The sequence below is a fragment of the Haliaeetus leucocephalus genome, unplaced genomic scaffold, assembly GCF_000737465.1.
Source record: "Haliaeetus leucocephalus isolate CR32 unplaced genomic scaffold, Haliaeetus_leucocephalus-4.0 Scaffold555, whole genome shotgun sequence".
In the NCBI taxonomy this organism is placed as follows: domain Eukaryota; kingdom Metazoa; phylum Chordata; class Aves; order Accipitriformes; family Accipitridae; genus Haliaeetus; species Haliaeetus leucocephalus.
Genome location: NW_010972991.1, coordinates 3,419,278 through 3,437,276, shown reverse-complemented (window position 1 = coordinate 3,437,276; position 17,999 = coordinate 3,419,278). Strand labels below are relative to the sequence as shown.

Sequence of the window (17,999 nt, the reverse complement as noted above, 5' to 3'; positions counted from 1 at the left end):
GCTGCTCTGGGCCGGCTCCTCTCCGGCCGCGGCTCCGCCGTCAGGCGTTCGGTCAGGTTTTGTGCTTTTTGTGTACCCGTTTTGACGCGTCCTTATGCCAGAGCAGCCAGAAGCGCTTGTGTGCCTGCCCAAGCAGCAAAATGGCTTTTGTATAATCCAGAAGTAAGTTTTCTGTTACTCCGGCTGCTCCTGACCCCTTTCTTTGGCTGGTCAGTCATATATGAAATGCTTCTTCCTCAGGCATATGTCTTCTGTCTGTCCTTCGTATGATAGTTTTGTCCTCCTCCTGCATATTCATCAACTAGTTTGCCGAATGCATTTTGGGCTGGAAGCATGTTTTCTGTTGTCTATGGAAGCGGCCTGTTCCTGTGATTCATAGAATCATAGAATCACTTAGGTTGGAAAAGACCTTTAAGATCATCAAGTCCAAATGTTAACCTAGCACTGCCAAGTCCACCACTAAACCACGTCCCTAAGCACCACATCTACAGGTTTTTTACACACCTCCAGGGATGGTGACTCCACCACTTCCCTGGGCAGCCTGTTCCAGTGCTTGACAACCCTTTTGGTGAGGAAATTTTTCCTAATATCCAACCTAAACCTCTCCTGGCGCAACCTGAGGACATTTCCTCTTGTCCTACCACTTGTTACTTGGGAAAGGAGACTGACACCCACCTCACTACAACCCCCTTTCAGGTAGTTGTAGAGAGCGATAAGGTCTCCCCTCAGCCTCCTCTTTTCTAGACTAAACAGCCCCAGTTCCCTCAGCCGCTCCTCATAAGACCTGTGTTCCAGGCCCCTCACCAGCTCGGTTGCCCTTCTCTGGACATGCTCCAGCACCTCCATGTCTTTCCTGCAGTGAGGGGCCCAAAACTGAACACAGCACTCGAGGTGCGGCCTCACCAGTGCCCAGTACAGGGGAACAATCACCTCCCTGCTCCTGCTGGCCACACTATTTCTGATACAGGCCAGGATGCTGTTGGCTCACATTTAGCCGTCTGTTGACCAACACCCCCACGTCCTTTTGAGGACATTTCCTCATACAGAATGCTCCTGTCCTCCACCTTTTACCTGGGACATTCTCCCAGCAGGTCACCTCATCAAAATACCTCTTACTACTATATTTAACTCTTAGATCACGTCAAACAGTAGGCTGAAATTTGTTGTGCTGTGGACATGGATATTATGCCCTCCTGCACGTTTCTGTGGACTCTCTCCTGCCATTACCATACTATAACTTCACCCTCGGCAAAGTTACCTTCTAACAAAGCTCGTGAGTAAGAGTTATGTCTGGAGGCCTCAGGCAGTGGCTCAGACAGCTACAGGAATTCTCATGTCTGACATTTTCTATTTTGCAGTTAATATAATGATGTAGCATTGCTTCACGTACTTAACTAAACAGGTTCTCAACAAGCAAAGTTATGGCACACTAAACCTCAAAGAAACTGGATGGGACTACACGTTTCAAGACATCACTAATGAGCTTTATGGAGTCCATCTAATCCTGACCTGCTGACCACCAGTTTGAGTTCAGTCTGATTCAGCAGTGGAGAAGTAGTCCAACATAGTGTACATTTGATCACATGATAATGAAGCTGGGGTTTTTTTCATACTTAGATTTAAACTCTTATTTTCTTCTTTGTAAGTTCCTGTATCCTGTTCATTGCCATGTCATGCCTTGATCACAACCTTGTAACAGACCTCATCGATGACTCCAAAACTTCAGTTACAGAACATGAACTGGCACAATTGTCACCAGATCAAAGTGGAAACATTAGGAAAGTCAGTATGTATTTAATACCTCTTTGCTAACACAGGTCTTCATTGAACTAAAGGCCTAATCGAACCTAAAGGTCATCTTCTGCTAACAGGAAATTCACATATAAGTTTAAATAAGACTGTAGGATTTTTTTAAAATGATCAAATTACTTTATTAAGTAATTTACCTCTGATGTAATACATGGAACTCCCCACGGCCACTCTGCAACTTTCTAATTGTATTGTTATTTAGAGGATAGGAGAAAGGAGGTGTCATTGAGTTAAAGCCACTAGGTTTTCTGGCGATAATGAGGCACAAAGGAGCAGAATTAGCTAATGCACTTTAGTTTAACTCCCTAGTACTTGTCCTGGTCTGTTTGACTGGGTAAGTAATAAATCCATGCTGATGACAGGGATGTTCACGCAGCTGGTTGGATGGCATCACTGTGTGGCCCAAGGCCACTCCACAGAGCCACAGAGATTAAAGAAGGGACACGGGCAAGACCTTCCGTTACCTAACCATTTATTTCATATTAAGTTGCAGGCCCCGTCAAGTAATGACTTTTATAGCTGCACCTTTTCCTAGGACTATTAATTTTTTACTTCAAAGCATAGTTCATAATCAAGTAATCAATTTCAAGAATAATAAAACAAGCGTGTTCTTGTTGTGTCCAGTATTTTAAATGCTATGCAAGTCTACATTGTATTGCACAGAAATATTTATGTTATTTCGTTATGCGAAAAACATGGGGGTTTTCCATCCATTTTGCAGAGATTCTATATGATAGATCTGATGAAAGAAAAATAAAATCTGCAATTAATTAAACTGCTATATACTAAGGTGTGGTGGGTTGACCTTGGCTAGCTGCCAGGTGCCCACCCAGCCGCTCTCTCACTCCCCCTCCTCAACAGGACAGGGGAGCAAAATACAACAAAAAGCTTATAGGTCAAGATAAGGACAGGGAGATCATTCACCAATTGACGTCACAGGCAAAACAGACTCACCTTGGGGAAATTAATTTAATTTATGCCAATTAAACAGAGTAGGATAATGAGAAATAAGACCAAACCTCAAAACACCTTCCCTCCGCCCCTCCCTTCATCCCAGGCTCAACTTCACTCCAAAGTCTTGTACCTGTATGTCTTGATTTAAACCACAGTTTGTTACAATGAGTATATTTGTAGGCTCTGATATGCCAAATTTAGTTAAGCTGTAGGACTACTTGTTTGAGCAGGTAACTTCTCACCTGTGATGAGCATAAAAGATGTATTCTCTGTATACCAGTGACTGAAAAGATCTCAGAGTGTATTTGTCTTCCTCTTGTGAAGGGACGGCTTTGTTTATGACTCAGGCCTAAACTATTCAGGGAGTCAGAAAGCAGTACTTTGGAGCATGCATTTGCAACATGCTAGTCCTAACCTGGTGGCCTAGCACACATGGGGCAACGCTAGATGTTGAAGTGGGATAATCACACTGGTTTCTCATCCTTCTTAAAACTGCAGGCTCTTCGGAATGAGGCTTATAATCCATGGCCTTGATTTTATTGGGAATAATGGCATAGTGACAAAGTGTATCATACCATCCTTGAGTACCCAAGGTGTTGTGCTAAGACCCTTGGATGCTCAAAATCTCAGACTATCATTGCAATGCGGCTCTCCAGGTTGTGTCTTGTTGTTTCTAACTTCCAATATGCTCAATTCAAAGGCTAAGAGGTCTACCAGATTGTCTTGTTGCCCTTGGGATACATTGAACTCCTGAACCCTGACACAGTTTCAGAAACAAACAATATCCTTTTGAGCTTCACTTTCACCATGTAAAAATTCAGATAAGCCAAAATGTTTTTATTCTTAGCAGATTTTTAGTTTTTACACACTTAGAAGAATTTTCTGCTGCGTAAAAAGCGAAAGAACGATAATTCATAAATCCAGCACATACACACATGCTTGCAGCATGGAGGCCTATGTGTAAACTGCTCTTACAATATGCTTCATGCAACAAAATGTTTGCAGCCTTTACAACAGCAACACAATATACATACACAAAATTTGATGTAACCTGCAGGTAGTGTTGTACAACTTCTCAAGAGACTTTTTCATTAATTTATTTTCAAATGCAATTCTAAATTTTATAATAACAAATTCATTGGAATATATGTAATTCCCAATAATCAGCTTCATTATTGGCAACACCCTCAAATACAGGAAGAAATGCAAACAGGAACAACTTTACTGATATGTAAATGCCAGGGATAACTGGGGGGGGAGGGGGGGAAAGCAGCATGAAAAACTGTACATAAGGTATAATATAAAATATTAAAATATAAGGAGTTTTGCTCAATGTATATTAAAATACACGAAGATGTTTACAAAACACTGCAGCTAATTTACAAAAAAATACACCAAGTAGCAGATTCTGCAGAACTGGACTAAATGACCACACCTGTATTCTGTACCAGTGTGGTTCACTCCATATCATTGAACTAAAAAATGTTAATCTTTTATGGTTTGACTTCTATGAGCAATGCTTTCAGGATAAATACAAAACAGACTTGCTCGCAGACTAGGAACATTACAAGCTAAGGGATGCCATAAATATTATTGTCATGCTTACTACTGTTCCCTTCAACACGAACATTCACACTATTAAGCACTATGTGATATATTCTCAAGAATGACCCTGAAATTCAGCTGAACACAGCAAGAAATAAGAGAGTAAAAGACAAGGTGTAATGATTAAAAAAAAAAAAAATTAACGAAAGGTATGAGATAATGCACAGGGGCTTATAAATCTGTACCTCGAAATTCTTCTTTGATTCTCTTTTTCTAAATAAGGTGCTATATTAAACTGGAGTAAGAATTTAATCACTGGGGACAGTGATTCTGTTGTCCTCTCTGTAGATGTGTCAGTTAATCATTAATCAACAAGTGGTTTTACTTTGCTACAGTTACATTTCACAGTTATCCTAGGCTTGACACTCTGGTTAACAGAAGCTGCAAGGGCTAATTACATCTGAATGTCTGGATTTAAACATTCAGGTTAGACTGTGTTTTCTTCAGTTTTTCATCAGACAGATTCTGACTTCAATTTTTCATCCAACAGAATCAAACATACTATTGTGCCTCTTTTCAGAGAAACAATACAAGGTTTGCTTTTATGTTCATTGGAATATACGGAAGGCAACTGCCGAAGCCAACCAGTCTGGTACCTGAATAGAACTTTGTTAATTCAACATTAATGAATATCACAGAAGGCAGATCTTAAGAGATCCCAAGCATCTTATTTTTAGCCCTTGAACTCGAATTGTCAAATTGCCCCAGAAGTTCCCCGTCTCCAGATCAGAACAATTCTAATTTACAGTTTATATTTATTCAGACAGATTATAGGAATTCATTTTAGACAAAATTTTTGGCAAGCTTAATCAACTTTTTCTTCACTAGTTTACTGTGAACTAACTAGTTTACAATGAACTCAGGTTTTTCTAGTTTTCAGCATAATCGCTTTGATGGCTGCAGGGTAATTGCAGTCTTAGACTTCTCTCTCAGTATAGAATTTCATTTTCCAGGTTATTCTTCCAGGAGATTATTTAACACTAAAGATTTTTATAATCCTTTAGTTAGTGCATTTAGTAAAGGACCTGTTATAACTTGCAATGAAATAGGTAACACAAAATATTTATACGTATTACACAATGGTATTTACTCTCAGTTGTCGCCATAGTTAAAGTAAATAGAAGCAGAATTATTTAATACTGACAAAATTATTCAAGTGTATTAGCTACAAGTATATATGAGGATGAGTATTATAACTACTATTATAGTTACATAATACATCAATTTTATGAAGAAGAACATTCTATTGTCACCATTTATTGAAATTATAAAACCTGGTCTTGTTACATCAGATGGTCTGTCTTCATCTAAAGTCAATTTAATGCACTAGGCAAAAGTAAATTTTTATGAAAAATTGGGAATTTGGGTGACATTTCCCTCTTTGAGCTCTTAATGCTGAGCTATTGATGCTTATCTTCAAAATACAACCAGCGTATGTTTACCCTTTGAAAGAGAAATGTACATTTTAATTTAATTTCAAGTACCCTTTTCCCATTGCATCACTTGTTAGGATTTTTGAAGCTAGAAATACAGCTATAACCTGCTTGAGTTTAGCTTAGACGCAGAGTTGGACAGACAGTGGTGTTTCAGTTTTGTTGATTCTTTCTTCCACCAGAACCTTTCATTTGTGCGCTTTTGCTGCAGTTTTCAAATCCCTGTCATTATGCCTACCAGCCTGATTGTACTCCATCCGCAGACCTAGCCCTTCCACAGGCAGCATTTCATGTCTGATTTACCAGCTGGGGCTGTGCTAGCATTGCTTTTATCAACACCAGGGGACAAGCAGAATAGAAGCAGCAGTAGTTATAGAATGATTTGGTGGGCAATACCATCCTCACACATTATCATAATTTTGTTGCATGGGAAGATGAAATCCATGCTGTCCTAGCTAAACTGGCATACAGGGAGATATTTTAAGAAGCAGATTATTAAAAGCTTGGAGTCACAAGATGACAGTTTGTGGTTACCCACAGGTTTTTATGTGTAGTTTAGTCTCTGTTGTAGCAAAGATCCAAGCTGAAAAATAGGGCTCACTGTTTCCAAAGTAAAGTTAATACCTGCAGGTCTTGTACTTTTGTACATGAATCCAGGTACTTCAGATTCGTCATTGCTTCTCCACATCCTGATTCCTGGTTTTCTGAAGAGTGCTTCCCTTCCAGTAATATTTCTGTCTTTGTTTTTTCTCTTTTCTTAATGCTTAGCATAAAGGCCAAAAGGCAGTGCACACAAGTGATACAGTAAAGCTTCTGAAATACTTTGCCACAAGTACTCAGCCCCTATCCATTTCCATTATATTTGACAGCATGTTGTTACAAGAAATTAATATCTAAAGTATGGGAAGACATTGAGTTTTTTATAAAAAACTGATTTAGTCGGGATTACAAAACACTTTTTACCATCAGTTTGTTATCAAAATGCTTGTAGGACCCCATGCCTACATAGCACTTCATTGACAGACTAGAGGTACAGCAATTGTTTCACACAACTGCTTTCAGATAGTCACCAAGAAGTATGGCCTCACTCACAGTTTGACCAGAATAAAAATAAAGCTAAAATGAATTGTATTTTGAAGGAAGAATACTAACACTGCTGTTATTTTTTTCCACAGGCGCATGTGTAATGATGGCCATAAGGAGGTATCCAGTAGTTTGATGCTGAAGAGCTGAGGAAAACAAATTTGAGGAGGAGGAGAAATGAAAACTCATTTTGAAATACACAGAAGTAACTACTCTGCTTTTAAGTTTTTATGAAAGGCAAGAGACAAGCTTGTTTTGAAATGCTGGAAGTCCTGCCTCGCAGTAACCTGTGCCAGTCTGTATTTAGTTTATTCCTGCTAGGCAACAAGTCCCAAGCTCTCCACTCCATCCTGTAGTAGCTGCTTTGGTGAATACTGATAGTGGCTTTCAAAATCAGAGTCAGCTTTTAAGCTCTGGTGTGGCAGCCCTTACATAAACAGTTCCACTCACTTAAGTGCCATATCTAGTGCCCACTGCTTAGCACACTGGATGAGTAAGATGTATTTTTCATCATAGGCTTTAGTAAGTCTGCAAAGTGATCAGATGCCTGCATACCATTCTAAAATGCTTTGTTCTCAGGATGAACATCCTCTTTCTGAGAGCTGACTGAAAGCTTTTCCAGGTTGTGTCTGCAGCTGTGCAGATGCCTTCAGATCTCAGAAGCTGAACTACACTCATCCAGCGAACTGATGAACATTGCTGTTTCATTCATGCTATAGGGAACACAAACCTGGGCACAGCTCCACTTAGTTCCTTCTTTTAATTTTTATCTTTTCAAAGTAAAGAGATAAAGGAAATAATGGAACCAGGACTGGGATGGGCAGCTCCAAGTACAAATAAATCAGTGCTCTGGTTTTAAGGGTTCTGAGCTGCACCAAGACTTAGAAATGCTTGATAAACAGAAACTAGAGACTGAGGAGAAGTCTTGACTGAAAAAGAATAGGGAAAAGAAGAATCTGTGTTTTCCACGTATTCTGGACTGATACATGTTGATGCTGCTTCACTCCTTCAGTGGAATGGTACCAAGTTAGAGCAGTACAGCACCTGGCACTACTATTCAGTTTAAACTTGGAAAAAGAAAGACTTGCTTTGCCCATTACTGAAAACCATGTTTTCTCTGGGCTGAAGCTCAGCAGCTGTTTAACAGCTTACACTATTTAGCAACTGTTGTCAAACAATAAAATAATATCTGATCCAAATAAAATGAAAAAGGAGTTTTAGACAACAAAGTGGAGTAATTGGCAGTGGAAACTGGCAAGGGTACAGCAGCTAAACCTTATTTTAATGAAAAGTCCAGGGAACCTTTCTGGCATGCTTGAACCCTGTTTTGTAATAGGGCTCACCCCAAAATGTAAGGAATTCTTTCTAAACTTAGACATATACTCACCAATTATTCTTTCTTTCCAACTATTTCCTGGGGGAAAAGAAATAAAGCATAAATTTTTGTATGTCCTGATTTAAACCACCATTTGTTATATTTGTAGGCTCTGATTTGCCAAATTTAGTTAAGCTGTAGGACTATTTGTTTGAGCAGGTAACTTCTCACCTGTGATGAGCATAAAAGAGGTATTCTCTGTATACCAGTGACTGAAAAGATCTCAGAGTGTATTTGTCTTCCTCTTGTGAAGGGACGGCTTTGTTTATGACTCAGGCCTAAACTATTCAGGGAGTCAGAAAGCAGTACTTTGGAGCATGCATTTGCAACATGCTAGTCCTAACCTGGTGGCCTTGATTTTATTGAGAATAATGACATAGTGACAAAGTGTATCATACCATCCTTGAGTACTCAAGGTGTTGTGCTAAGACCCTTAGATGCTCAAAATCTCAGACTATCATTGCAATGCGGCTCTCCAGGTTGTGTCTTGTTGTTTCTAACTTCCAATATACTCAATTCAAAGGCTAAGAGGTCTACCAGATTGTCTTGTTGCCCTTGGGATACATTGAACTCCTGAACCCTGACACAGTTTCAGAACAAACAATATCCTTCTGATCTTCACTTTCACCATGTAAAAATTCAGATAAGTCAAAATGTTTTTATTCTTAGCAGATTTTTAGTTTTTACACACTTAGAAGAATTTTCTGCTGCGTAAAAAGCAAAAGAACAGTATTTCATAAATCCAGCATATACATACATGCTTTCAGCATGGAGGCCTATGTCTAAGCTTTGTCTAAGATATAATTCGACCTTCTATATGTGTAAGTCTTTTTCTCCATAAGGATTTAGAAGCTACAGCTCTGTGCAAAACTTTGAAATAAAGCAATCTGAAACAGCAACATCAGCACCTTAAATCAACTCCTCAGACTGATTTAATACTTTCCAACACATTTATCAGACTACAGTACAAGCCAAAGGCAAAGCTCTGTCCTGAACCTAACAGTCCATTGGGTTAGTGGGGCCAAGTCATATCAATTCTGTACTCCTTGGAAGGTGGTGATGTGGCTAGCAGCATAGTTAGATGTTTTTATTTTTTCCGGTCAAAAATAAAGGCTTGGTTTGGTGGCCTCAGAGTGGACTTCAGTGCAAGGCTTAAAAGCACACCTCTGGTTTCATAATAAGTTACTCCTTGCTCTGTCTTTGCATCTTAATTCTATGGCATATTAGGCTTATCTTCCTTTTCTGCTAACAAATAGGTGTTACAATATATATTGCACATAGGAAAAGGCAGTTTTTCAAAATAAACAGAAAGTTTCTATGCATACAGATCAGTAACGGGAAAAGCCAAATCCTCCATCAGTAACATCAGATCATGCCTTCTATCTTTTGGCATGAAAACAAGAGAAGGAATCTCTCCTTCCTCTTGTTAATATAAAATTTCTAAATTCTTCTATTAATCACATGACACTGGAGACACTTACCAAAACTTAGTTGTTTTGAAAGATGTGTCAAGACTGAAGAAAGATGACACAGCAGCATCTTGGGACAAAAGAACTGTGAAATTTAAATGCAAAATCCTGTAACTGATTGAAGGTTACATTCTGTCCCCATATGCCCACACATTGCTCTTATCAGCATCAATAAGAGCTGTGGATGTACATCCAAGGATGGATTTTGGTCCTCAGATGTGACTTAGTAAAATATTGTGTGTTGAGTATAAAGGAAGTCTGTACTTACAAACTAAAATTATCAGCAACAAAGTGGCAGACAATCCTCCCAGAAAATATCTGAGAACATAACAATACCCATAAAGGTTAGAAAAAAACAAGGGAGGCATATTGGGTTAACAGAGGTGAAGCCTGGGTGGGAGGAGGAGAGAAGGTTCTTGCAGATGAACCTTCTGAACTCTGGTAGGTGAACTGCAATTTGAACCATTAAATTACTTAAACTATTGAGGATAATGTCCCAGAAAGACCTCAGCATTCCCAGACTGAGAGAAACACCCATATTGGTCACTTAGAAAGACATGGATCCATTTGGATTCTTCTCAGCCTTTCAAAACCCCTGTCCAAGCACACTTGACAAAGTAGTTTTCATATCTGTGTACATATTTCTTATTTTTGTGCTTATCTATATAGCACATATATTTGCCTGCATCGACTAAAATGTGAAAATATATTTTCACAGTAAGATAGATCTAACTTTGAAAATGGGACCCTTAGTTTATGTTTTATTCATCAGTTGAAATGGAGTAAGCATTAATATCAGAAACAACAAACAAAAGAAATAAAAATTACCTTGTACATATTGAAATGGTTAAACACGTCTTCAGTGCAACCATCTGAGAAAGGACATTTCGCACTGTCCTGGATTCTAAAACAAAAATCAGGAAAATAATTTTCATGAGTTTTTAGGAGTAAATATATGACAGGAGGTGTTTGCAAAGACCACCTTCAGCCTGTGAGGCCAGTCTCTTCAGTTTCTTTGTAAGAGAATTCGCTTAGAGTGATTCAAAGCGGAAACCTAATTTTCATGCTCTGGGTGTCTCTCAGGAGTCTTTTTCCCCCACGACCATAGAGACACTGTGCCCTCCATGCTCTCAGAAAACAAGCCTTTCTGAATAATTGCCTGTTTCAGTTTTTGTTCCCATGCCCTTTCCTCCATTTTCCTCTTCACTTTTTCCATTTATCACTGAAAGTAGGAGAGGAAAAGATGTGAGCAGGGAGGAATAAACAAGTAAATTTTGTTATTTTTAATCAGTCATTTAAAATGTATGTTTAAGGGAATAAATGCTATTCTGCAAGGGGCCATATCAATATTTTTAATATGATTACTTTCAGTTCAGTCTGAAAATGAGGCATATCAGAATAAGAATGTAACATACCTGCATTGCTCAAAGTCTCTGCATTTGCATTTATCATAAGTGGAGAGCAGGATTTTGAAGCACAAAATGGTTTCTCTGGCTGAAGAAACTCGTTGTCTTTGGTGAGAGAGGCTCCATTAGATGACGGAGTTTGCCTTTGTGGCACATGGCTATTATATTCAGAAGAAAAGACTGAATCGCCTACAAAAAGTGCATATGTAACTGAGATCACACAAAAGAAGAGCTTTGAGACTTTGTGTTAATGAATTTGGGGGGGGGGACGGACAGGGAGTTTCCAAATAGTTAAGGGTAGGGAATTGGCAGGTTCGATGTATGCAGGAGAAAATATGCAGAGTACAGACAGAGCTGCATAAAGCGTAACACAATGAAGTTATTAAAACAGCCACGGGAAAGCAGACAGGGCCAGATATTAATGACACCAGCATAAACATCACTGGTGATGACTTTGGATTCAAATTCAGTCTAAAAATGACTTTTTGGCACAAAGGTCTTTGTGGACTCAAACTCTGTTTTAATGCCAGGAGCTCAATTCACCACCTACAATTCTGTTGTTCATCTATCCTTTACCTGCACATCTTGGCAGACAACCCTTGCAAAACCTATGGAAAGAGATACCTAAGTCCCACTAAATATAGACTGTAATGTTGTAGCTTGACTACTTGGTACCTGGTCAGAGCTTACCAATATCACTCTGATTGGCTTCTAGTTTATCGCATCCATCAGGCCAAGGATCATCTACATGGGAGGAATCCATATTGTTGAGGACGGTGCTGCTGAGCCATGAAGTGGAGGCACTGAGATTGAACAAGCTGGCAAGAGAACGACGGATTTTCTTCCTTCGCCTGAATACGCTAGAAAGAAAAGACATGTTGTCAAGGAATAGAGTTAATTATTCTTGTTGAGCAGGGATAAAGCTCTGAAGCTTGCAGGACTGACATGAAAGAAGCAAGTTCTGGGTGCTGTTCCTAGATCTGTTCTTGACCCTGGGTATGTCACCAATATCAGGGAATGTATTAGCAGCATGGCAATATAGCATGCTGTTGTGATACTGGGTATTGTGATACCAAATGATACTACAGTTATTGGGCTCTGATACTGTTCTGAGTGGTCTCATGCTAGCCATGAGTTTCACCCTATCATATCCCATTTGGTGCAGCCTGAATCCACTGTACTTCAACTTTTTTGAACTACATTTTATATACCTTCCTAAAATGATGTTCTTCTGAAATCAAGAGAGATTTTTCCGTGGGGAAGAATTACAGGACCAGACCTTCTTATTTTTTTATATATATATACACACACACTCACTTTTTTCTTATTCCTTATCACGGTAACAATCCATTGGCAAAATAAGCTGTAGCTCTCCTTTTTCTTTACTGCACACAACTCCAATTACAGCAACAACTGTATACTGAAGAGGTTTTGGGTAGCAAGATTAGGCATGACTGAAAATCAAGTTGTTTCAGTTGCTGCATTCTCTAAACTAAATCCATCGAGATGGTCCCATTAAGAAGCAATGCTGATCTTATGCCAAGCAAAATGTAGACAGCCACACAGATACCACCAGATAAGTCCAGAGATGTGGAGGCAATTCCCAACATTGAGTAAAATCTGCATATAGTGCACTTACCGAACTAAATTCTCTTTATATGTAACACTTGTCTGGGATGGTGTCAGTGTTATGTTGCCCTCTTCATCAGACAGAAAACTGTCTTCTGTCAAAATGTAATAACCATTAGAAAGCAGTCGCCGGCTGCGGCGACATGTGGAAAGGGAGCCTGTCAGAGGATTTGCAGAACAACACTCATAGGCAGGGTCATCGTCCAAAAAGGCACAAGCATAACTGAAAAGGAGAAATGAAACCCTCTAATTTAGTCAATGTCTAGACAGAGCAAACCCGTGATTTAATAATACTAATAATGAATTTACATTACCAGCTGATGGGGGCTGGTAATGACATAGATTTAAAGTATGTGGATATGATGATATTACTTCTAGACTTAGGGGGTTTCAGCCAGCTAGAGCGTGCCTGCATCACACTTTCCAGAGCTTCAGATTACAGGAGGGCTTCATGCCAGGTGGAGCATTTCATGAACACATGGAGCCAGCTTGAATTCAGGAGTGCATGGTATATTTCTGTGGCAGTGCTCTTGGCCAGGCAGCCCTGCCAGATCTACACCTACCTGGAGTCATCAGAGGTATTCCAGTATTTTGCTTTTCTGAGTTACTCTGCATGGCGCAAGCCTGCATGCCTCTGAACCAGGCAGGATTTACTTACTTTTTATAACCTAGCCATACTTAATGAAGATCTAAGGATACATGACTTTTAATTCTCACAAATTGTAGAATACCATGCAGCTAGAACAACATGGGATAAAGTCTACACATGGTGATAACTTCATCCAGCACTGAAATACAATTGACTTCGAGATGAAATATAGCACAGAAAAATATACTATGTGGTGTTTAAAATAGAAGCGAGCAGTGACAGAGGAGAAAGAACCTAAATGTTGTAGACATTTTACTTAGCTCAAGTAAAATTGGATTTATGGTTAGTCCTTTCTCCTCAACACCTTTGAGTTCCAAGTGGCCATGCAGTGACATCCGTGGAAAGAAAGGAAGACACTGGATTGATTCAGTGGCTGACATGGGTTTCAGTAGCAGTTTAACTATCCCATATGGCATGTCACAGAGGGATACCATAATTTCAGTGGAGGGAAAAGCAGGTGGAACAGAGATACTCCAAACCTTGCAAAGCCGGTGCTTCCAATCTCCACAGTAGTACTTCTGAAATTCCATTAAATTAATACCAGCACTACAATTCTAAGTGGCCCAAAAGGCATTTTACACAATCTCCAACAAAATAAAATTAAACAAGCATAAATTTCTTCAATACCTTGGAAAAATACGTTGTGAGAAGCTGCATCTGTGTTCTCCATTAAAAGCTGTTGAACCTGCAGAGGCAAAAGCCAAGTAAGAAGGAGTCCTTATCATATCTACTGACAGCTCAAACAGTTGACAAGTCTTCACTGACAGGTACCTTGTGCATATCAAAAAGATCATAAAAGAAGCTAAAAAAGAAAAGGAAATTAAGGGAAAGATTAAAGGAGACAAAACAGATGAAAGAATGGGGAAAAGACATAGTGTTTACAGGAACCTCACCTCAACCATGACAACACAAAATCAGAGCCAATCATAATCAGATACTTGTACTCTGCACAGCTTACAACCTTGAGAGAAATAATTACGGACAAAAATGCAATAGCTGCAGTGATTTTAATAGTGTTTTCCCAGAAATCTGCTTCATGCCAAAAATATTACATGTACTGGCAATAGATACAGAGTAGAATGGAAGGACCACCATTACCATTACAATATATTTTTCAGATGAAAATTGCAGACATAGCACAACAGACATAGGGGTAGTGACAGTGACAAAGATTTGACAATAATATGGTGGCAGGAGACTAAGGAAATAGGATTTGTCTGGATTACCATGGTTTACATCTGCAAAGTGCTGCCAGATGTCCAGCATCTGACAGAATCAATCTTACAAAATATGAGGAATGGCTATCCATAGGGAGAATTTATATCTGTTATTACATGGGAAGATAAAAGATATGATCTTTCCCTACATTACCTTGCCTCTCCTGTATCTTTAGAGCATCATGCTTACAACACTGTTAGTAAATGCCCATCATTTACCTACAAGAGGAGACAGGTCTAAGAGAATTCTTTTCCTTATGTTCAGTTATGAGCTGAGGCAAAGAAAAGGCATGAAGGTCAGTGCTTCCACTTTAGTAATCTTGTTTATCCTCATTTGGAGCTCAGTTGTCAGTCACAGCCTGGGTGTGAAGGCTGACTGAGCCTTGGGACCAGGCAGGGTCACCAAAGAAGGGAAGTAAAACCTTCCAGGGTGTTTTTTACAAATCTGTCCTATTACCCTACTCCCACACATACTGTTTCTCCTACACTTTGGAAAAAAAAACCAAACCAACATCTCACTTTACCATGAGAAAATTATCCTCTAATCCTGACAAAACAACCTGAGGAGGAGACGACTGGAAGAAACTTGGTGGAGGTACATACAAAGAGATCAAGTAGCATTGGTCAGATTGCTACACAGCAAGTTGTACAAAAAGTGAGAGTGGTGTGTATTTCATAGGCTGACATGTTGGAGACCCATTTTTTTCATACACAATTAGACTCTGAAAAAACTTATTTTGGGCAAAATCATGATTTTTAATTGCACAAAAATATTATAGTCAAAACCAAGAAATTCATCCAAACTCTAAAAGAAATACAAGAAGAACTTGACAGGTGGTTTGTAGATCTGGATATAAACTAAAACCTGCAAAATCCCAAATCTTATCAGTCAAACAAAATCCTCTCCACAACAGATTATTTTTAATCAAAAGCTCTGGTGAATGTGCACAAATTTACTTGCTCCTGGTGTCGATGCAACATGTGATGTTCCATACATCTTGAAAAGGACTGTTTCATACACCCTGGAATTACAGGTAATATAGATCATCTGTAAAAGAGTTTAAAAAGAAACAGAAGTAGGTTTTATTTTGTCCTGTTTAAAAATTAGGATGTGTAAGATAGTAACATCAACATATATCATATTATTAGTTATAATATATATTCTTGCTGAGACAGAAGTGATTGATTCTAGAGCAAATTTGTTTGAAAAGCGATGCAGAAGTATACCTCAGCATCAATTATACCTACTACAACTCTTTAACAATCTGAGAGTGAAACTTTCCTGCAACTGAAACCCGTAACACAGTTGTATTGCAAGTAATTTTCTCAGTTATGATAACATAAAGTAGCAACCACTAAAAAAGAATAACTTTTCAGAACAGTAGTTTGCATATGGGTAGTTCTTTCATTAGAAAGTGTTGACACATATTGATCGAAGTGGCAGAAGAAACCACAGTCCTTCCATTAATAATATGAATTGTGTCATAAATTTGCAATGTATGTCTATGCAGGATGCTTGCTTATCTGCCACCCTCCACAGAAGTAAAATTTAAGGTAAAACAGATATACATATATATGTATATATACATACATTTATAAAAGAAAGTGAGAGATGTACATATGCAGATATATTACTAGGGAGGCAATGACTTCCTCTCTTTTGAAGAACAGTTAATAAGCAGTTGTAATTTGCTTTCAAAGTATTTTAAGTAATGATAATACCAAGCTTCTATAAACAGCCATAGAACAGGTAGTCCAATGGATTTTTTTGCTGCACTTGATCATGAAAATTTTTGTCTCATGCGTTAATGAAGAGGGTCCTTGAAAATCATAATTCAGTCAATGCTGGAGAAAGCATGGAAACGTCATGTTGTAGACAGTGCTGCACAGTGTTCTGCTTTCAGTTAATATTCAGTCCAATTTCTGGGCTATTAATAGCGTGAGAAGCTATAGTAACAATATAAGCAAGCCAAAACAGAGCATCTCAACCACCACTGCACAATGAAGCAGTAGTATTTTATATGTAATCATCAAAATGAGCATCAATACAGAACCTTTAAACTATGACATGAGAAAAGGCCAACAACTTTATGAAATCTCAATAAAAGTGAATCTGAGGTGAACACGGCAATATTTTATATCAAGAATTCAAATAAAAGTTTAAGGCAACAACCCCCTTGAATTTCAAAACACCTGAAAGCCCATGTCGTAACATAAACAAAAAGTCAGTATCCAAAACAGTCAGTTTTAATTACTTGTCCCTCCAAAAATCAAATTAATCTTTAAGCCACTGATGGCCTCAATGGTAGCCAGCAATCCCCTGTCCATGTTTACATTCTAAATATTTACACTAGTATGTACCAAAATGTAGTGCTGTTAAAATAGCTGAAGCCCAGGCAACCAGTTTCATTCTATTGTACGTACCAAACACGAGTGTCTACAAAGATAGTTTTATTTGTTCACACATATCAGTCATTTTTGAACAGCAGTCTAGTCTTTTGTCCCTGCAGGTAATGATAGCAACATACACAAAAATACAAAACTTCCTGAAGAGCCGTGTAGAAATGAATCCAAAGCTTAGTTTTTCCTCAGCTGACAAACACATTAAGAGATAAATGTATGTAAAATCTTCCAAACCTGGAAAATCCATTTCACTATTAACACATGCACGCGGAAAAGTTTCTCATCGCCAAGACGAGAGCCTCTGAGACGTGAAGTGGAGGGTGCTCCTTCTGCAGCTTCCAGGGCGAGATTAGCGCTGGGTCTTCGGAAAGGCAGGTCTGTCAAGTCCCCTGTTTCCTTTCGAAAACAGCCCGTGCAATCAGCGGCACCGAGGCAGAATGAGGTCACGCTTCCTGTAAAGTAGCCTCACATCAGAAGCATGCATTCTGAAGAGCAAATTGAAGATTAAGATTAGCCCAGTGAACGCTCTTGCAGGCTGCTGCGAAAGAGAAGATACACTATAAAGTTTTGCCCCAATGATGATATGGAGAACAAGGACACAACTTTTTCTCACAGTGACACAGATTTTTGTTTCAGCTTTACTTTTCTACCTCACTCAGAAAACTTTCACTCCAAATCACTCCATTTGTTGAAATACTTGTGAGCCTGACAGGCTTTGATGTAGGAAAATGATCCAGCTACCAAAAAAACCCCGTGTATAGTAACAAGACATTTTGCAAAAGCACTGTTATACAGAAGACTCATTTGATGCGAGTTCAGAGTTGTTTAAATTTCACGGTCAAAAACATTATCGCAAATATATATCATGCAATGTTAAGATAAATTCATTTGAAAGGAGAAAGGAATAAAGCCATTTGTAAACCTATTCATTGTTCCACTCTGTATGTTTCATACTATGTAAGGCATC

The 17,999-nt window shown here is 38.8% G+C and overlaps 1 protein-coding gene across 2 annotated transcripts; it reads right to left on the bottom strand.

Moving 5' to 3' along the window:
* Positions 1-5,234: 5,234 nt before the first annotated feature.
* On the bottom strand, positions 5,235-17,346 carry TMEM71 (transmembrane protein 71). Of its 2 annotated transcripts, none has more exons than XM_010576910.1 (11): positions 17,267-17,346; positions 15,587-15,677; positions 14,040-14,097; positions 12,774-12,986; positions 11,825-11,994; positions 11,144-11,323; positions 10,557-10,632; positions 9,997-10,046; positions 9,741-9,813; positions 8,272-8,298; positions 5,235-5,811 (listed from the first exon to the last, which is right to left on the bottom strand). In XM_010576910.1, exons 2-10 carry the CDS (start codon positions 15,675-15,677, stop codon positions 8,292-8,294), a joined length of 918 nt encoding a protein of 305 aa, XP_010575212.1. In that variant the 5' UTR covers positions 17,267-17,346; the 3' UTR covers positions 5,235-5,811; positions 8,272-8,291. The 2 variants fall into 2 exon arrangements, with proteins under 2 accessions (XP_010575212.1, XP_010575211.1); XM_010576909.1 differs by lacking the exon at positions 5,235-5,811 and adding an exon at positions 6,980-7,030.
* Between the last annotated feature and the right edge of the window lie 653 nt (positions 17,347-17,999).